The following is a 21,117-nucleotide window of genomic DNA, read 5'->3' as shown; positions in this document are numbered from 1 at the left end:
AGTGGGCCAGAATGAGCTGCTCAGCTCAATATTATCCAGCTGTAGTACAGCATGTTCTTGTCCTAAACACATACTGATGTCCTGTTTAAAGTGCTCTGAGTTTTCCTGACTACAACTTAAGTCTAGCGTTTTTGCGGGTCAATCAGGTGGTCAGGAAGGTAAAACTCCCGACCCTTCCCAGGAGGACATCCAGACATCACTGTACCTGGGGGTATGAAATTGCTTAAAATGTGAGACTGCTTCTCAAGATATTTCTCAGCCATACAAACTAACAATTCCCCCCCATCTCATCCCAGGAGCTGGAGAAGGTTGAGGCCCACCACCTGATGATCCTGTTCAGGGACGGGGGCTGCCAGTTCCGGGGAGTCTACTCCTTCTTCCCAGACACGGAGGAGATCCTCAAGCTGACTGGCACGGGCCCCAAGAGCATCAGCAAGAAGATGATTGACAAGCTCTACAAGTACAGCTCGGACCGCAAGCAGTTCACCGTCATCCCCGCCAAGACTGTGTCGGTCAGCATAGACGCCATCACCATCCACAACCACCTGTGGCAGGCCAAGAGAACCACTGTGCCAAAGAAGAGTGGGAAATAATCTGTGGAGGCCCTTGGAACTCTGGGGTTCCATTCCACTCTATGGTTGTCCTAGGTTCCATTCCACCCTGCTCTCCTGGATAAACTGCATTGATGTCCACAGCCAATAAACTCCCTCTATCAATCTGAAGGAGAGGCCACATGTATGGACAGACACGTGGCCCCTTCAGTTCACACTAATGTGGGGGGCATGGATGGATGTATGCATCTGTGCTGGTGTCCTGCGAGTGGGATTGTCATCTGCATGAACCAATATGGAGGGTCCTCTTTGTCTGGATCTCAATGTATTCTGTTCAGGGTGTCCATCGATCAATTCATTCGGTTCTGTTTTTCTAAAGACTCTTAAGAGAAGCATGTGGCGTTTTTTCATGTGGTGGATTTCTTTTTACTTGAAGTATTTATTGGTTTGGCACTGAATGGTTGAGCTCAGCTGCAGCGTACATACAGTAGTCCACACAACACTACCCCCCCCCGCTCTTATTGGACTGGTTATGACCCTACGAACACCCCTCTCGCTCTTGTTGGAGGGGGTGGGTTGTTCAAAATTTCTCTACTGCAAAATCTGACCTGAAAGGACCTTGTGTCCCTTCAGGACTTAAAGGACCGTTCCGCTGCAACAAAACAATCTGCAGTCAAACAAACTAGAACTTATCTACCAGACAAGCATCGCCAACCTTGCCTCTCCAGTTATCTTTCTGTCCAATGTGCTGCTTTGATCTCCTGTTTGTTACCTGGGCTCCTCCCAGACCATCTGCTGGCCTTCTTCATGTGTCATAGTGGTACTGTCAACTGTCTATTTATTCAAACTTCAACTGCTTTTAAATGCATATCAGCCTGTTGTAGCACTGTCTATCTGGTGTGTAGAATTATGATGGTCGTTTTTAAACTACTCGTCTACTCGCCTTTTAACCCTCTAAAACGAGGGTGTGAAGACGGTGAATAATAGGCTTTGGTACTGTAGAAAAATGTCACGATGCTTATTTTTTTGTTTTTGTGTTACCATTTTTTTTATATTGCGCAGTGTGGTTGGTTATACAGCAATTGAGCTGATGTTATGTGTTTTTCATCATAACATACATGAATCTGTCTGACATACGTTAGCTAGTTAGACCTAGTCGTGTTTCTCTTCACTGGGCACTACTATGTTCCTGTATAAAGGTGCACTCCACTCATGATCACGTTTCAAAGGCTTTTATCATGCAATGTACCTCCCTCCCTTCTATTCCATGAGTGATCGGCTACCCACCAGGGGTGGGGTCCATTCCATTTCAATTCAGGAAGTAAAATATCATTTAGGCTTAGTTCCTAAATTAACTGAATTGACCCCAACCCTGCTACCCACCCAGCTTTCTCCCCTCCCCTTCTACAGCCCTTTCTCCAGAGAGCTGCATGCTCTTGTTCTGAAGAGTGTGTGCGCCCTGCTGTAACCGGTTTGAATGACATTATTTCATATATTCATAATGGGTTACTCTGTGGGACTGTGGTCTATTTATTTACCTACCAACCAACATTAAAGAACATTCCTGAAAGGTGTAAACAAACACTGCCACCATTTTCCATTTTTCTCTGTCCAAGTGCTTATTATTAGATACCATATGTTGGCCTCAAGAACAACTAATAAGTGTTGCACGTGCACTTTACTTACTGAGTACAAAAAGTGGAATTCAACTTTAAACGGACATTTGAAACGTATTGCAAACGAACGGAACATGGTCGAGTTAAAAAAAAAAACGGAACTCCTGTACGCTCCCAACAGACAAACACTACCCTTCCTGAACTTTAAACAAAACACTAAGATTTAACACTGAGCAGTCGATTTAAGAAGTCCTCGTTTCTTCACTACTACGGCTGTCTCCAAAAATACGTAGAATACTTGATTATAATTTGCTGCATTTGGTTTATTTTTTTTAATATATCTTTTCGATGTTAGTGTTTTTATGTTTACTAAAGATTGTATAGGCATTGATGACCATTTGTTGTTACTGTATGCAATTTCCATCCCTGTTCATTTGACTATTTCTTTCAGATCATACCATCTATTTATTTTAAACGGACGCACTGAAACTGAATAAAATTTTGAAGTTAATAAAACACATTTTCATCTTTTTTGTTCACATTGCTTGTTGAATACATTTGACTTAAAATACATGTTTCAGCCTACATCACCAACAGTTCAATTTATAGTTTGGCATTCATGTGCATGTTCACGACTATTCAGATGCCTACAATACATATTTGCAGTATATTTTTGCATGCCCTGTTTTCACTCCCACACCAGTTACCTAGGGATTATTGATGGCATCTTTCACTTAAATTGAATATCATGTAGATCTAAAGTTCTTTTCACCGGTGCTGGGCCAGAAATACTAATAAGTGAAGTTAAACCCAGATCACAAGTAACCTACAAGGGTGTTAGTGAGATGTGCTGCTATCCCCCAAGCCTCCCTGGTGTTAACTATCTCCCCCACCACCCAACTGGAACAGCGGTGCCCGGCATGCTTCGATGGCAGCAGGACTCATAACCATGGTAAACACCTACAGATATACATAGGCCTGCCATGGCAACGGACAGTTTATTCTCTGCAGGTGGCTCAGTGTCAGGTATTCTGTCACAACATAATCTGTGACTTGCAGGTCCCATCTGAGAGACTAGTTCTAACTCTGTTCTGTGTCTGAAGAAAACTATTACAGAAGCAAACCAGATGCCTGTGCATTTGAGGCCACATTGAATTCATCATGAACGGTGAGTTCTTATTCCTTGTTTGGATGGTTGTCACAGCCATGTATTTGTATTGAAGGTATGCTATGTGCTGAGGTTGCCTTACTATTGCATATCCCACAGTGTCTGCTGCTGGCCTTTCTGTGTTGATGCTGTGTGGGGTTCTGGTCTCGGTGCGCTCTAACATTTGTACTCTGGAGGGTAAGATTTACATCTGTCAAGAGATCCCACAAAGTAAGTCCTTTAGAAACAAAGATATTTGATCACAAAACTAAACATTAATATGGATCTTTTGGCTCTCATCTATGGCATTTATATTGTATATTTGGGTCAATCTATTCTCTACTTAATGATCAACATTCTATAAAATACCTATGAACAAGACTTAACGCCACTACACACTTTTCTTTTTATTACCTCAGGTTACCCTGCTGGCCTGGTCTCTCTGGTGCTCTTTGTAAGTAATGTTGGAGCAATCAACCGTACTGTGTTCAGTAGTGACAACCTGGCCTCAATCACCCGCCTCACCATCAACAACGCTGGTATCACCGACATCGCATCCAGAGCTCTCTGGTTCTTCCGCAACCTCAAAACCCTCAGCCTGGACCTCAACAACATCTCCCAGCTCAACCCAGCCTGGTTCAGCCAACCAGCCATCCTCCAAAACCTCACCCTTATTCAGAACCATATTGAGGTTGTAGAGGACTCCATGCTTAGTGGGTTAACTGGTCTAATTAGCCTAAACCTGACCAGGAATATGATCAAGAGCATTGCTCCTGGTAGTTTTAGCACCCAGACACATCTGGCCAGTTTGGACCTGTCTGGTAATAGGATCGTAACCATCAGTCCTGGTAATGTAGCATGATGTACTACATTACCCATAATGCACCATGTATGATATCCTGTTTTATCTTAGTAAAGAAGTTCCTGAAGCTAACAATGGTGTACTGTCTTATCAATACAGGTAGTTTCAGTGGACTCACTGGCCTAACTAGTCTAAACTTGGCCAGGAATAGGATCAAGACCATCAGTCCTGGCTGTTTTAGCACCCTGACCAGTCTGGCCTACTTGGATCTGTCTGATAACAGGCTGACCAGGGTTAACCCCCAGGACCTGCTCCCACTCTCCCCCGCCACACAGATCAGGCTGGATGGCAACCCCTGGGACTGCTCCTGTGGAGTGGAGGACTTTGTCATCTTCCTCAGAGGTAGCGTTTTCTAGTCATTTGTGGGTAGGGGTTATAGTGGGGTATAAGTACTGAAATGCTGTAAAGTGATCATATTTAGTGTATTTTTATTGCAAAAAGCTTGTTTAATTCAGTTTTTAAAAAATCTACAAATGCTATGAAAATTGTGAAGTGAAACGAATTAATTGGGCTTGAGCCACCCACACATTGTGTTCGAGATGTCACTATTGTGTGTCCAGGTCTGCAGAATGCCTCTCTGCTGGAGAGGGAGATGGAAGTGACGTGTGCCAGCCCTTCAGCCCTGAGAGGCCAGCCTGTGTGGAATGTGTCCAAGTGTTTGATACCTAACCCACAGCCCCAAGAGGATACCCACATACAGCCCCCAGCCATGTCCATCACTGTCTCCACACTCATAGCAGTGATAGGTAGGTTCTGGAGCAATGCTGTACAGTGTACACTACAAAGAAATCAAATAGAACACAATAGTATTGCCTATACATATCTATGGTACAGTACAGTATGTTAAGACTGGTTTTAGTCAATCTCATAACGAACAATTTACACTATTATGCAATCAGGCAAAATATGTATCGTGGTCCATTCTGCATATAACACAACAGAATCAAGTGTGAACATAGTCTTCACTAACTCTAGCCTGTCTTGTCTTCCAGTGGTGCTGTGTATCCTGATCTGTGTGGTCTGTGCCCTGGCTGTAGTCTGGAGGAGAAAACGTGAGACCAAACAGGTGAAGCCCAGTCTGGAGACAAAAGAGGAGGAGGAAGCCGCAGAGCAGCCAGACAGTTCCACCCTCCACAGACAGGTGGCTTCAATGTCTGACTGGGATCCAGAGCTTGCTGCAAGGATTTACAGATCTGGAGTCAGAGCCAAGTCTGCTGATGCTGTCCTCTCCACGTCCCAGTTCTGTAGAGCAGAGAGAGAAGCACACAGGGCGGTGGTGGAGACTGAGAGAGAACTATACAGGACGGAAGGTGTGAGAGAGCGCCCGTTAAAAGAGATGAGGAACTCCGAGGAAGAGAAGAGCAAAGAGCCAGGAGATAATGAGTCCCAGGGGGTAGATAGAAACCTGACAGGAAAAGATGATATTAAGGGTGAAGTGAGTCAGGAAAATGACAGAGATGATGGAACTGTGAATCTACAAGATGGCGGCCAAAACATAATCTGTGTATCCCAGGATTCGGAGACCATACCGTACCTGACCATCGGTGCTGACCCGGCCGAACCAAACCTTGAACGCCACAAAGGTCCAAGTCCACAGAAAGTCATGACAAGGATTTCCACTTGGCCCCCCACCTCAGCTCAGTGGCAGACCCACTTCGCCATACAGAGAGAGGGGCTCTGTGTCTTCCCTGAGAATGACCCTGGCCAAGAGGTCGAAGGTGGAACAGAGAACCAATCACCTGACCACGAGGTCAAACAGATCCAGTCACCTGACCCTGGTGAAACCAAGAACCAATCACCTGACCTTGAGCAAGAGTTTAAAGATGAGACAGATAATCGTTCAGCTGATGTTTCTGTCAGTGTTCTGGAATCTTCCCCTTCACCCATTGCTCTGGAGTCTTCACCCCCAGAAGGGGACATGGGTGAGGTCAATGCTGAGGAGAACTGCAGTACGTCTCCAGAGTATGATCCAGTCTCACTGGATGATACTGAACCAGAACCTCTCATTGAGACAAGCGAGACCCTGTCAGACCTGGTCGACACTTCCCTGTCTAGTAATGCCCTGACCCAGACTGAGACCAATCCTGGTCAAGAAAATCCTGAAGAATTGGATAACAAACCCACACAAATTATAAACAGGGCTGTACAGAGTGAAGGCAAATCGAACAGAAATGGGGTGCCAAAGAGAGCAGGCAGGAGCAGAGAGAGTACAGCTCCCCCTAGTGGTGTCTCCCCCAGTGACGACAACCTGCTACTGGATAATGAATACGTCTATATTGACTTGCTGCACGAGGTGGTTCAGAACCAGGGCCGATGGACCAGAGAGAGGTGGAAACAGACTCACCTCAACAAAGCAGCAAGCAAGAGAAGCAAGCACCAGGGACATTAAACTACAGACTGTGGCTTTTATCGTTCAATATAGTCTTGTTTTTTACTTGTCCTGTCTATTGATGTATGTAGTGTTTTGAAAAGTGCTATACATAATAAAATGTATTATTAACTAATGTTTCTCCCCTTTCCTGTGGTGACAAAGGGTGAGCAACCCCACCATTAGAAGTGTTTGAACAAACTACAAGAGTATTTTTCCATTTCAATGTTTCCGGCTGCATGCAGCATTTATTGTTCATATTTTACATCATGGTAGAGAAGTACACATACTTCGGAATAAGAAAAAGTACAAAATGGATCAAACCTTTTTGACAATTAACTAAAAATATGATAAAGGTAAACAGAAGATTTTGTCTGGAGGACATGCATGGTCCCATATAAAGATATCAAATGATATGCTGACAAATAACAAGCGGGAGATATGATTAATTTTCTAGTTGTGATACTTCACACAGGTCACCTAAATGTAGGAAAACATATCTGGTTTGGCAAGCTTTCTCTCAAAACATGCTTTTTGTGTTTGCATGCCCCTTTCTATATTACAGTATGAACTTCAAAAACATATTTTTTTACTGAACTTCTCCAATAAGGGAATTCCCTTGGGGTTCCGTTCACATACAACAATGATGAGGGGGGAGGACACAAGAGGTGATGATCTGTAAACTGCCCTTCTGGGGGCCTGGCTAGTATGGAACATATTTTATCTACACATACATACAGTACTTCAATGGGAGTGGGGACACATTGCATTACATCCCAAAACACATCAAGGACTACTCCAGAGATCTTCAAACTGCAAAATAATGTAAAAGCCTGACTTTACCCACTTTTTTTCCTATCTAACCTTTCTATCAACTTAATCTCATTCATGCAATCAGGCAATGCATGTTCAGAACTACTTCCCTATTACATTTTATAACAAACGAGCAGAAATGGCACATATCAAAATATATTCTGTTTACAATGACAATGATCATTTAAAACTTTGCAAATGTACTTAACAAAGGCCTAGGGCTCTATTCAATCTTTACAGATTCCGCGATAGAAATGTAAAGGTAATTTCCGATTGAGCCGCCATATGCAGTGTTTACAGTGAATGCCGTCTCCGCTAAATTGGGAACAGCCAATGGCAATGTCCTCTTTAGGTATAATGCCAGAAGCTGTTTGTGGATTTGACAGCTCTAACACAGTTCCACCTCTGACACCGAAAAACAACTGCTACGCGGATGTCGTCTAAAGCGGATCGGATTGAATACAGCCCTTAAAGTTGATATATAACACTTCTGACTGTATGGAGACTGTGCGAATACTAAAGTATTTTGTTGTACAGTTAAAGTTTCGGGTTAAAGGGTCATGCTATAATGCTCTATTAACAACCACAGAGCTTAGTGCAAAAATATTTCAAGTCCCATTTGTTTTCATTTGACTAATAATGACCAAAAGAACACTGAACCAAACAATGCGGATAAAAAATGTTAACAATGATATAACCACACATATTAGTCCAAGCAAACACTATCAGAAATACAACAGATAAATAATTATTAAAATATATAAAGCACACACACAATACTACATTTACTGTACAAGTGATGCATGTACAAGTGAAATGCCATATTGGAAGGCAGCTTGCAACACTGCACTCCAAGCCCAGGTACTGGCCATATTAACAGACTTCAAGTAATAGTTCACTCCAACTCATCTTAACATCAGATTACTTTTGATATCTGAAAACATGTTCATTTTGGAGTGAACTATCACTTTAACTATGCCTGTGTCTTATTGTGCAAAATAAGTACTGATAACAAGTGTTCATAACATAGGGATGCCACTGTAAACAGCTGTGAAAGATTATTCATTACAGTAGAACAAAGTCCTGTCAGAAATGTGGAATGATTGAGCATTGGCTTTCGTAGAACATTGACTGATACATAAAGAAGAACCAGAAACTGTATGGCACAAATAGAATGACGTAGGTGCATGGCGTAATTTATTAAGGTTCATCAATCCATTAAGTATTCTATACTTTTTAATAACAAATAGCATGATATTCGAGAAAAAAAAATGTCATACAGAATGAGCAATAAAAGATGGTGTTTAAAAAAATTGCTTATAAAAGTCTTCCCACTGGCCACATGCTGTTTTCACATAATTCTAATGAAATTACGTTGAACCAACGTGGAATAGATGTTGAATTGACGTCTGGGCCCAGTGGGTTGTGCTCATAGGGAAAATAATAAGTTCTCATGTACTTTCATGATTGATGTGTATGAATACTGCCAGGAATTCTTGTTAAGGAATAACAATTTCTGTACATGACTTGATTTTGCAACTGATATTCACACAGTCTACACACACACACATGCCAAGTGTGCTTGGTGTAGTTCGCAGGCCAGCCATTTGGGTAGAGTTTGCCCTTTTGACACCTTTCTATTGGTGCTAAAGTGCAAGCAAGCTCCACCCACCTAGTATGCCGACGAGCTAAATCAAACAAACCTCTAAATATTCAGAGCATCACATGACCTCCGACATAATCTGTCTCTCCTCTCCTTTGGTTGGTTACCAGTATGTTTCCATCGACTGGTGCATTGTTCATGTTCTATCTTTTGCAAAGAGGGCCATGTCTGAGTCTTTGTGTCTGATGCTCTCTCTAAGGGGTTAGGTTAGGTAATGACGAGGCACTCTTCATGCATCCTCCCATAGCAGCTCAGTGACACGTGTCTCTCTGTAAGTCTGACACAGGGTGGAGGGGGATTGGAAGGTAAGGGTGGGCAAGGGCAGTGGGGATCTTCCCCTTGTATGGCACAAATAGAATGTATCGTGCAAAGGCGGTGAGACAAGGGGGCAAGAGGTTCGGGGGTGGTGAGACAAGGGGGCGAGAGGTTCGAGGGTGCCAGGGGGGCGAGGGGATTTCAGAGGTGGGTCTCATCCCTGGTCTCTGTGCCAAAGTCCTGCCTCGTCCGGCCGCCGCCGCTCTGCCCCTGAGCCGCATCCTCGGGCACGTCGGGCCCCGCCAGCGGGTCGGACCGGATAATGTAGCTAGAGAGAGAGGAGGACAAAACCAACTCTCTTGGGTCACATCCAGATATTTATAGAACACACTACTAGATAACTGTACTGTCCTATACCCACGCTAGTGACCAGTCGACACAGCTTGGTACAGTATAGTACCGATACTGTAAAGAAGAAGGGATGAAAAGAGAAGAGACGCCTCTCCTGCTGGTACTTACACAATGTCATTGAGCTCCAGCATGGTGTCTGGAGGGGGGTTGATGAGAACGTAGGACAGAGTGTTCTGGTGATCGTTCATCTCATCTGGAACAGAACAGATGCAGGGACAGCTCTTAGCAGCAGCTCTGGCTGTACCAGTACCTCACAGTCACCAATTACACACAACATTAGGCAACTAATGGTCCATTTAGAAAATGGAAGTATAGGATTCCCTGATCTTCAGTAAATAAATGATATACAGTAAGAGCCGTTTTAAGGGCCGTTCTGGCTGGACAAGGCTTATTTATATATAGTAAGCCTACAAGTCCTGTATGATATAAGTCCTGTGTTCGTTTTCTTAATGTCTATTCAAATACAGTATAATCAATGGTGTGTAACTGAATATCCCTTGACATGGGATACTTTGATGTCCTGTGCTTGTCTTGGAGTAGGATCAAGTTGCCCCTGGACACTGATCTAAGGTCAGTTTCCCCCTGATCTTAGACCTTTGCCTAGGGGGGGGCAACGTCTATTCAGAGTGAGTGTCTGTGAGTGAGAAGTGATTGTGTTTTACCTGTTTCGCGTGTATGAGTGAGAAACTGTGTACCTGGGACAGAATGAGGCTCAAGCTTGGAGGGTAAAGTGCATCTGCTTCTCCAAACCCACCTGTGTTTGCCCCTTATAATGCCAGGCGGGGTGGGTAGGAGAGAGAGAAGGTCTAACTGTTACTGACAGGGCATGGCTGGTACAGGGTAGGCCCATGCTGCCACAAGGCAAGCGCATCCCTCCATGCGCAGTTTAAGAAAGACATGCAGACACTGTCCGCATCGATTCACCTTCTGCGCATTCCACACGTCGGCCTGGTCACTCACGGCGACAGGTCACCATGGTTGCCATGCCAACGACACTCAGCCCCCATATAAAAATGTTGACACACCCACAAACACAACTAGAACATGCTCTTGCATCCGGCAGGGCAGACTCAACCAAACAAAGTGAGGCTCAACCAATCTTAAGAGTGAAGCAAAATACATTGGGTGTGTGGGATTAGAAGGGGTCCTAATATAGAGTCAATCTAGGATAGTCTTTCAGAGGGCCTAAAATGTGATGAATATTTTGAAATCATATTGTATTTAGGCTAATAAAATGCTAAATGTTTTTTCTGTTAGCAACCATTGTTATATTCTTCAAGATTCTCAGTGTAGCTTTGGTTTGTTGATAGTAATGTACTGTTGACCTTCCCGAACAACACAGTCATAATGCTTTCTGCTCCACTCTGTCCCATCCCGCTGCACTGTAGTGTATCCAACACTCGTCTGCCCTGCAGTAACTTGGTAGTCTGTCTGGCCGTCTCTCACCTTCCATCATCGGTCAATAAGTCCTAGTTCACACAGGTTGTACAACTGATGTACAATGCATTTGAAACAACTGTTGTGTACATCAGTTGTACAATTTGAACTAGGCCTAAGTCTCCCACTTCAGTCCACACAACGCAGAGGACAGAGAGAATGAAAGACTGCTTGTCTGCCACCCACCACTGCCATCATCATTATCACACAGAGTCATGCAGCAGTGCTGTATGATTATGATTCTCCATCTAACCTGTTCTGGTCTCTTCTCTTAACGGATGCTCTGAAATTCCCTGCAACTCTAAGACAGTCAACACTGTTAACTCACAGGCTACTGTCGTACTTTCATTCAATAACACAACATTCTGACTGCCTATACTAACATACAGTAGCCTAGCTATTCAAAACAGGTACTAAACTACTAGTATGACATCGATCTATCCACTATGTATTGTAATGAATATGGTACCATCTTCAACCGATCTCGCCTTTTAAAAGGGATGGTGGTATACCACCACTTGAGATGTCTTACAAAGTAGAATATTAGAAGCATATACAGAGCCTTCGTAAAGTATTCAGACCCCTTGACTTTTTCCACATTGTGTTACGTTACAGCCTTATTCTAAAATTGATTAAATTAAAAATAAATCCTCAGCAATCTACACACACTACCTTATAATGACAAAACAAAAACAGGTCTTTAGAAATTGTTGCAAAAAATATATAAAAATAAAAAAATAAACAGATACCTTATTTACATAAGTATTCTGACCCTTTTCTATGAGACTCGAAATTGAGCTCAGGTGCATCCTGTTTCCATTGATCATCCTTGAGAGGTTTCTACAACTTCATTGGAGTCCACCCGTGGTAAATTCAATTAATTGGACATGATTTGGAAAGGCACACACCTGTCTATATAAGGTCCCACAGCTGCATGTCAAAGCAAAAACCAAGCCATGAGGTCGAAAGAATTGTCCGCAGAGCTCCGAGACAGGATTGTGTCGAGGCACAGATCTGGGGAAGGGTACCAAAAAATGTCTGCGGCATTGAAGGTCCCAAAGAACACAGTGGCCTCCATCATTCTTAAATGGAAAAAGTTTGGAATCACCAAGACTCTTCCTAGAGCTGTCCGCCCGGTCAAACTGAGCAATCGGGGTAGAAGGGCCTTAGTCAAGGAGGTGACCAAGAACCCAATGGTCACTCTGACAGAGCTCTAGAGTTCTTCTGAGGAGATGGGAGAACCTTCCAGAAGGACAACCATCTGTGCAACACTCCACCAATCAGGCCTTTATCGTAGAGTGGCCAGACGGATGCCACTCCTCAGTAAAAGGCACATGACAGCCTGTTTGGAGTTTGCCAAAAGGCACTTAAAGTGTCTTAGAACATGAGAAACAAGATTCTCTGATGGTCTGATGAAACCAAGATTGAACTCATGTCTGGAGGAAACCTAGCACCAGCCCTACGGTGAAGCATGGTGGTGGCAGCATAATGCTGTGGGGGCGTTTTCCAGTGGCAGGGACTGGGAGATTAGTCAGGATCGAGGCAAAGATGAATGGAGCAAAGTACAGAGAGATCCTTGATGAAAAACCTGCTCCAGAGCGCTCAGGACCTCAGACTGGGGCGAAGGTTCACCTTCCATCAGGACAACGACCCTATGCACCCAGGAGAGGCTTTGACAACCCAGGAGTGGCTTTGGGACAAGTGTCTGAATGTCCATGAGTGGCCCAGCCAGAGCCCAGACTTGAACCCAATCTAACATCTCTGGAGAGACCTCAAAATAGCTCTACAGCAACGCTCCCCATCCAACCTGACAGAGCTTGAGAGGATCTGCAGAGAAGAATGGGAGAAACTCCCCAAATAGAGGTGTGCCAAGCTTGTGTAGCAGCATAACCAAGAAGACTCAAGGCTGTAATTGCTGCCAAAGGTGCTTCAACAAAGTACTGAGTAAAGAGTCTGAATACTTTTTGAAGGCACTGTATAATTTCCCTAACAACATTCTTCTCTGAGCAATGAGCATAGTTTTCAGGAAAGTAGCACTACACTTGAACATATAGAATGAAATTCTAATTTCACACCACTTGACATATTTAAGAGATGGGAGTGATGACGAAATGAAATGTGTTGCATTGCATACCGTATGTGAACACTACTGTATGTGGGATTACCTTGTAAATATCCTAGATTTACTCGGTTCATGACATCACTCGCAGTAAGATTAGCAACATCCTCTACAAGACAGAAAATAAAAAGAGGAGAATGAAAAGATTAGGGAAGCAGCAAAAATGCAATTGCAGTTTTCAAAAGGGGATGCAAAAATGACCTAACATGCAAACAAATGTTTTTTTGAATTATTTCATAAATATTAGATCATTTATTATGTAAATATTTACAGTATTTGTCTCAATCATCCAATTTAAAATCACCAGTAAATAATTTAAGTATTTAATTCTTCAGTATTTTTTTTATGCTTCTCTGGCAGTATTACGTAATAAGCATTTTCCCTCGACAGGGATTATATGAATGAGTCATCTTAATGTTTTGGCATGAGGTATTGTATGCAGAATTATATAGGGAAATATTTTGGGTTTTGCAAAAGAAGGCGAAGGAAGTTGAGGAGAGTGGAAAAGAGTGAAAAGAAGTGAGAGGGGAGGAGATGCAGTCTGAGGGGAGGTAAAATGCAGTCTGCGATTAAATGCTTCATTATACTTCAGTTGTCCATCCATCCGTCCATAGGCTACAAGTAACATGAAGGTTTATGCACATTCATAAAGAGGTTATGCAGGTACATTATCATACTATCTAGAATAATGGAGAATAGTCCTCAATATTTACAGTATGTTAGGCGTTGTGAGGTGTTTATATGGTTATTGGTGTTATGGTACTTCTTGTACACCCCTTTGAAATAGTGTTCAATGAAGTGAAGTGAATGGATGGACAGATTGCATGGTGAAAACAACAGTCAGAAGCTATGTAATACATCTTTAAAAAACTAACACAACTCAATAATATTACTATGATAGAATTTTCATCTGCTGAGATAATTAGTAATTGACAAACAATCAGATTTAACATATAGCAAAATATATCCCAAACATCAACAATATATCCCAAACTAATCCCCCATCATTGTCATTCCATACAACACCAATTCCCAAACTATGACAGTTGACTAGGGTTGCAAAATTCTGGGAACTTTTAATAAATTCCCTGGTTTTCCAGAAATCGGGAAAACCAGGGAATTTATTGAACGTTCCCGGAATTTTGCAACCCTACAGGTGACACATAAGACCACCAAACTAAATATGACACAGCACCCTATAATGTCACTCAGTATTACCAGGGTGTCCTGTAACTTTCCACTCACCGTATCCGACAGTGGGTAAGCCTAGGTGCTTCATGCGGTTCTTGACCAGCTCAGACAGCTCCTGTCTCTCGGAGCGCCGGTACAAGTTGAGGCGCTGCTGGGAGATCCGCTCGGTGCGACTCGGTGCCTTGGTGTTCTTACGGCTCAGACGCCGTGCCCACTGGAGGCTCTTCTTCCTCAGCAACGGATGTTCTGATTGGTCGCTGGTGGTGGAGTTCCGCTGAGCTGTTTTCTCCTTCCACGACTCGCGACGATTGTTTCTCTGGTCGTCACCACCAGTGTTCTCTACGTTGATGGATACTTGAGACTAGGGGAGGGTGAAGGGTTAATACCAAATGAACTGTGTGGACAGTATGAGGATCCAATAGGATGTCTTGGTGACACTTTACATCAGTAATAGAAGCTCTAGATACGCATTTATAATGCATTACGAAGAAGCGCTTGACTGACAGCATTACTGAAGTGCCAAACAAAACACAACGCATACTTTCATTTTGTTGTACTGCAAATATGAGCAGATAATGACAGTCATGTTATGTAAAATGTTAAGACAAGGATGTCATCTTAACTGTGGGTAACTAGGAAGGAGGATACTTGGACAGACCAACAAACAAAAACACACAATGATGGATGAAATAAAAAAAACTTGCACAGAGTAGCAGTGGCAAAAGTAAATATAATTTACTTGAGCAAGAATGTTTGTTTGTGAATGGTTGCACCAAATAGTTCAATGATGCATTTAAAGCATAATTACAATGACTAGCAGCACAATTATAGCACAAATACACTGAGTGTACTTTCCATGACAGACCGTAAAGGTGAATCCAGGTGAAAGCTATGATCCTTTTGAGGTCACCTGTTAAAGCCACTTCAGTCAATGTAGATGAAGGGGAGGAGACAGGATTTTTAAGCCTTGAGACAATTGAGACATGGATTGTGTATGTGTGCCATTCAGAGGGAGAATGGGCAGGACAAAAGATTTAAGTGCCTTTGAACGGGGTGTGGTAGTAGGTGCCAGGCACACCGGTTTGAGTGTCAGGAATGGCAATGCTGCTGGGTTTTTCACGCTCAACAGTTTCCCGTGTGTATCAAGAATGGCCCACCACCCAAAGGACATCCAGCCAACGGCAGGCCAGTAGTCGAAAACGGGTAATTGATGAAAGAGGACAAAGAAGGCTGAGACAAATTGTGCAGAGCAACATACAGGCTACAGTTAGTCAACTGATGGTCCAGTACAACACTGGTGCCCAAAGACCCATAAAAGAATGCACAACTCGTAGTACCTTGACATGAATGGGGTATGGCAGCCAACGACCTTACAGAGTTCCACTTCTTTCAGCAAAAAAACAAGAAATTGAGGTTGCAGTGGGCTAAGGAACGAAAACACTGGACCTTGGAAAAACATGCCTGGTCTGATGAATCCCGGGTCCTGCTGTTTCACGCTGATGGGAGGACTAGGGTATGGAGAAAACCACATGAGTACATGCATCCATCATGCAGCGTGTCAACATTGCAGGCTGGTGGTGGTGTGGGGAGAATTTTCATGGCACACAATGGTCCTCTTGAAAAAACTGCCGCAACATTTCAATTCCACATGATATCTGAACATCATTGCCAATAAGTTGCATCCCTTCATAGCAGCAGTGTACACATCTGCAAATTGATTTTTTTCAGCAGGATAATGCCCCATGCCACAAGGCTAGGATTGTCCAGGAATGGTTCCACGAACATGACCGTGAATTCAACTTACTACAGGGGCCTGCCCAGTCACCAGATCTCAATCCATATGAGCATCTGTGGGATGAGATGAAACAATCTATTCGGAGTAGAGATCCACTACCAGCTAACTTGGAATCAATATGAGCCAGCATCCCTGTGGAACGCTTTCGACACCTTGTAGAGTCCATGCCCCAACGAACTAAGGCTGTTCTGAGGGCAAAATGGGGTGCAACACAATATTAGGAAGTTGTTCCTATTGTTTTGTACACTCAGTAATCTATTGATGACTCAGAGGTGGCTTTGTTCAAATTATTATTTTTAGAATGCATCCTTCTTTCTTTCCATCCTTCCTTCCTTGAGCTAATCATTTATCATTCTGTGATTTGACAAGCGAAAGCTTGTCAAATCATTTACCTCAAGGAAGAAATTAAGAGAAAAAATAAATAGGGGAAGAAAGGAAGGAAATAATAAAGTTAGGATGCCTCTCCAGACTTTTTGAACAGGGACTGTCTCTATCTTGTCTTACCTCTGAGGAGGAGAACATGTGTGACTCTGTACGGTAGATGCCTATTGGAATCTCTGCACTGGAAGAACACAGCTTTTGGAATAACCTGCCATACGTCCTGATCCACAGGTCCTCCTCTGTCACCTTCATCTGGGAAGGAGGAGGGAGCACATTCAGTATACACATCACATGTATATAAGCACGCACACCCGCCAGCGGGCACACGCACACACACACACAAAAAGGAAGACCCAGTTGTGCGTTGACCTATGATGCCTCCCTCCCAGACGAACTCAATACATTCTATGCTCGCTTCGAGGTAAACATTAATCCATGCATGAGGGCTCCCGCTGTTCCGGATCTTGCTCTCCGTGGCTGACATGAGAAAGACTTAAACAGCTTAAAACTGGTAAGGCTGCAGGACCTGATGGAATACCAGGGCAAATCCTCAGAGCATGCGCAGATCAGGTGGCAAGCGTCTTCACCAACATTTTCAACCTTTCCTTGACCTTGTTGAAAAACGAGTTTTAATGACTCCAACCTAAGTGTATGTAAACTTCCGACTTCAACTGTACATATTACCTCAGCCTCCACCATATCCCTGCACATTGATATGGTACTGAACTGACCTTGAAAACACAGATGAAGTTGGAAGTTTACATACAATTAGGTTGGAGTCATTAAAACTCGTTTTTCAACCACTCCACACATTTCTTGTTAACAAACTATAGTTTTGGCAAGTCGGTTAGGAGATCTATTTTGTGCATGACAAGTAATTTTTCCAACAACTGTTTACCGACAGGCTATTTCACTTATAATTCACTGTATCACAATTCCAGTGGGTCAGAAGTTTACATACACTAAGCTGACTGTGCCTTTAAAAGGCTTGGAAAATTCCAGAAAATGATGTCATGGCTATAGAAAGTTCTGATAGGCTAATATTACATCATTTGATTCAATTGGATGCATTTCAAGGCCTACCTTCAAACTCAGCACCTCTTTGCTTGATATCATGGGAAAATCAAAAGAAATCAGCCAAGACCTCAGAAAAGAAATTGTAGACCTCCACAAGTCTGGTTCATCCTTAGGAGCAATTTCCAAACGCCTGAAGGTACCACGTTCATCTGTACAAACAATAGTAAGCAAGTATAAACACCATGGGACCACGCAGCCGTCATACCGCTCAGGTAGGAGACGCGTTCTGTCTTCTACAGATGAACGTACTTTGGTGCGAAAAGTGCAAATCAATCCCAGAACAACAGCAAAGGACCTTGTGAAGATGCTGGAGGAAACAGGTACAAAAGTATCTATATCCCACAGTAAAACAAGTCCTATATCGACATAACCTGAAAGGCCGCTCAGTAAGGAAGAAGCCACTGCTCCAAAACCGCCATAAAAAAGCCAGACTACGGTTTGCAACTGCACATGGGGATAAATGTCCACTGGTCTGATGAAACAAAAATAGAACTGTTAGCCCATAATGCCCATCGTTATGTTTGGAGGAAAAAGGGGGAGGCTTGCAAGCCGAAGAACACCATCCCAACTGTGAAGCACGGGGGTGGCAGCATCATGTTGTGGGGGTGCTTTGCTGCAGGAGGGACTGGTGCACTTCACAAAATAGATGGCATCATGAGGGAGGAAAATTATGTGGATATATTGAAGCAACATCTCAAGACATCAGTCAGGAAGTTAAAGCTTGGTCGCAAATGGGTCTTCCAAATGGACAATGACACCAAAGCATACTTCCTAAGCTGTGGCAAAATGGCTTAAGGACAGCAAAGTCAAGGTATTGGAGTGGCCATCACAAAGCCCTGACCTCAATCCTATAGAAAATGTGTGGGCAGAACTGAAAAAGCATGTGCAAGCAAGGAGGCCTACAAACCTGACTCAGTTACACCAGCTCTGTCAAACCTGACTCACCCAACTTATTGTGGGAAACTTGTGGAAGGCTACCCAAAACGTTTGACCCAAGTTAAACAATTTAAAGGCAATGCTACAAAATACTAATTGAGTGTATGTAAACTTCTGACCCACTGGGAATGTGATGAAAGAAATAAAAGCTGAAATAAATAACTCTACTATTATTCTGACATTTCAAATTCTTAAAATAAAGTGGTGATCCTAACTGACCTAAGACAGGGACTTTTAACTAGGATTAAATGTCAGGAATTGTGAAAAACTGAGTTTAAATGTATTTGGCTAAGGTGTACGTAAACTTCCGACTGCAACTGTAGCTTACATTCTTGTGTGTTTTTATGTTTATCTGACCTGTTGTTGCTTTTTTTAAAGATCCTATTCTTGACTCTATTTCATACATTTGATATTGAACTCTGCATTGCTGAGGAAGAGCTTGTAAGTAAGCATTTCCTGGTATGGTTTACATGTGTGCATGTGACAAATTAACTTGGATTTCATTTGAACACACCCACACAACCACACACCCAAAACAGGTGTGCTGGAAATGTTTATGCTTTTCTAATAACCAATTTCTGTGTTCTTTATTTGTGCTTTTCTAATAACCAACTTCTGTGTTCATGCAAGTGACTGATTGAACGTGCCTGGGATAAATCCTCACTCTAGTATCTGCAATTTGGCAGTACGCCCAGACCCTTGTTTGGAGAAAAATATCTCAGTTTCAAGGTCTCAGCTTGGAGAGGAAGAAGCCTCGTGAGGTATTGGTAGGCCACATTCACGAACCAGTATTGGTCGGTCACATGAACGAAGCAAACATTAATGCTGAATTAAATATGAATAATGAATATGCAAAATCATGCAAATATTACTTTCTGTGTAAGTGTATAAGAGAACTAACGGGACTGCCCCGTTAGAACTAACGGGACTGTACATGTTGCATTGAGATGGTTGGAACCTCTCCAGCATGCTGATAATAAAGAATGATTAATTTAAGATCGACTTTGAGTGTCCCTGTGTAAGAATTTCCACGACAGATATCCATACTTACTGCACATAGGTAACCAGACCCTGGTGTGGTATCCAGGCCTAGTAAAAGTCTTGCTATGGGAATCATATAGTCCTTTACAAATGACTGTAAAAAAGCAAGAGAATGTATAAGCAAACAAGAGGAACCAGAGACTGAAAACACACTCGTGTAGTTCCAAAGAAAACACTATTGAGGAGAGGTGAGAAACTACTGAATATCATTGCGCTCAAAAATACTTTAGCTCTCTCTCTCCCTTCAAAGACAATATCAGATGATTTTCTCTGTAAGTACTGGAGTAAGATTATATCATACACTGATAAGCTCCACACACCCCTGTGAACAGAGTATTCCCTCAAGACACTGATCTAAGATCAGTTTGCGGTTCCCCACCTAATAGTTAAGGGTTACAATTTAGAGAAGTTAAGCTGATCATAGCCTAAGGGAGTGACTAAGTGATCAAACAGTCCACTCTGCTGGCTGAGAAGGTGATACACTGCAGATAAGCTCCCTAGCTACGTCTCAAATGGGACCCTGGTCAAAAGTAGTGCAGTATATAGGGAATAGGGTACTATTTGGGACTCCTAATATCCTAATACATTACATCTGGTAACCCACCTGGTAGAGCAGCGTATCCAGCATACTGATACTGAACACTCTGCCTGCAGCGAACGGCAGGCGGAACATGAAGGCCAGGTTGGAACCCTTATCACGCTCTATCTGTAGGGGGGAGAGGGAAGAGGAGGGGAGGGAGAGAGTGTGGGGGGAGGGAGCAGAGGGAGAGGGGGTGAGGAGAAGAGGGAGGGGAAAGAGTTAGGAGAGAGAAAGAATGAGTGCACATGAAATGTCACCAGCTGGCTTGCTAACCCAGCCCCAGGGCTCTATATCTTCATGTCTGAGTCTGTATAACAGCGCACCTCCCACACGACATCCACAGACAGATAATAATAATTAGGGCTGAAGCCTGAGATCTAAAGATGAAGGAGTGACATGCCCCTGAACTGCTCTGCTCACCTTCTCTAGCTTGGAGAGAGCCAGGGAGTAGCAATCCTTAGCCCTGAACTGCATAAACCTCATGTTGGAGGGGTGGGTCAGCTCGGTGATGATACTGAGACTGGGGAACAGCCTGGACAAAATGGAGAGAGAGAAAGAGAGAGGTGGAGGAGAGAGTAGGGAGGGGGTGGGAAGAAGGGATGGAGGGAAGAGGGGGCGAGATGGAGGGGATGGAGGGAGAGAAATAGAGACAGAGAGAGAGCGAGAGAAAGGGAAGAGGGAGGGAGCAAGAGGGAGAGAGAGCAGTAGGGAGGGGGTGGGAGGGAGAGAAATAGAGAGAGAGAAGAGAGATTAAATGCTTTGGGCTCATGGGTAGGACCAAGCTGGCAGTGATGCATAGTTTACATTTTAAGATGTTGAAGAAGAAAACCTTGCAGAGGTTTTCTACCCTGATAGATGCTGTTTAATATAGTTT

At 43.3% G+C, this 21,117-nt stretch overlaps 3 protein-coding genes across 12 annotated transcripts in view; 2 read left to right on the top strand and 1 right to left on the bottom strand.

The window, feature by feature from the left end:
* The window catches only part of camsap1b (calmodulin regulated spectrin-associated protein 1b), a 47,257-nt gene extending 46,196 nt beyond the window's left edge, over positions 1-1,061 (top strand). For all 3 annotated transcript variants that reach the window (XM_014171184.2, XM_014171182.2, XM_014171183.2), the window contains one exon: positions 297-1,061. In XM_014171184.2, the coding sequence (XP_014026659.1) occupies positions 297-593 (297 nt within the window). In that variant the 3' untranslated portion in view covers positions 594-1,061. The remainder of the gene's footprint in view (positions 1-296) is intronic.
* A 1,905-nt stretch (positions 1,062-2,966) lies between these two features.
* Positions 2,967-6,680, top strand: LOC106585219 (uncharacterized). Of its 2 annotated transcripts, none has more exons than XM_014171186.2 (6): positions 2,967-3,335; positions 3,435-3,545; positions 3,734-4,162; positions 4,276-4,518; positions 4,737-4,922; positions 5,214-6,680. In XM_014171186.2, exons 1-6 carry the CDS (start codon positions 3,329-3,331, stop codon positions 6,563-6,565), a joined length of 2,328 nt encoding a protein of 775 aa, XP_014026661.2. In that variant the 5' UTR covers positions 2,967-3,328; the 3' UTR covers positions 6,566-6,680. The 2 variants fall into 2 exon arrangements, with proteins under 2 accessions (XP_014026661.2, XP_014026660.2); XM_014171185.2 differs by having other exon boundaries at positions 2,968-3,335; positions 5,169-6,680.
* Positions 6,681-6,768: 88 nt separating this feature from the next.
* LOC106585221 (potassium channel subfamily T member 1) overlaps positions 6,769-21,117 on the bottom strand; it is an 88,376-nt gene continuing 74,027 nt past the window's right edge. For 4 of the 7 annotated variants that reach the window (XM_014171192.2, XM_014171193.2, XM_045706782.1 and 1 more), the window contains 10 exons: positions 20,664-20,775; positions 20,268-20,369; positions 19,674-19,757; positions 16,733-16,861; positions 14,488-14,794; positions 13,289-13,351; positions 11,377-11,424; positions 10,441-10,452; positions 9,795-9,879; positions 6,769-9,603 (listed from right to left, as the gene is read on the bottom strand). In XM_014171192.2, coding sequence (XP_014026667.1) covers positions 9,477-9,603; positions 9,795-9,879; positions 10,441-10,452; positions 11,377-11,424; positions 13,289-13,351; positions 14,488-14,794; positions 16,733-16,861; positions 19,674-19,757; positions 20,268-20,369; positions 20,664-20,775 — 1,069 coding nt within the window. In that variant the 3' untranslated portion in view covers positions 6,769-9,476. The remainder of the gene's footprint in view (positions 9,604-9,794; positions 9,880-10,440; positions 10,453-11,376; positions 11,425-13,288; positions 13,352-14,487; positions 14,795-16,732; positions 16,862-19,673; positions 19,758-20,267; positions 20,370-20,663; positions 20,776-21,117) is intronic. The other 3 variants (XM_045706784.1, XM_045706785.1, XM_045706783.1) reach the window with 2 other exon arrangements.

Source organism: Salmo salar, chromosome ssa24 (assembly GCF_905237065.1).
Source record: "Salmo salar chromosome ssa24, Ssal_v3.1, whole genome shotgun sequence".
NCBI classification, from domain to species: Eukaryota; Metazoa; Chordata; class Actinopteri; order Salmoniformes; family Salmonidae; genus Salmo; species Salmo salar.
The sequence above is the reverse complement of the archived record's forward strand: the minus strand, read 5'-3'. Positions and strand labels throughout refer to the sequence as shown.

Coding starts and splice junctions, on each gene's coding strand:
- LOC106585219 (XM_014171185.2), top strand. Junction 3,546..3,733: donor CTGTCAAGAGATCCCACAAA/GTAAGTCCTTTA, acceptor TTATTACCTCAG/GTTACCCTGCTGGCCTGGTC. Junction 4,163..4,275: donor GATCGTAACCATCAGTCCTG/GTAATGTAGCAT, acceptor TTATCAATACAG/GTAGTTTCAGTGGACTCACT.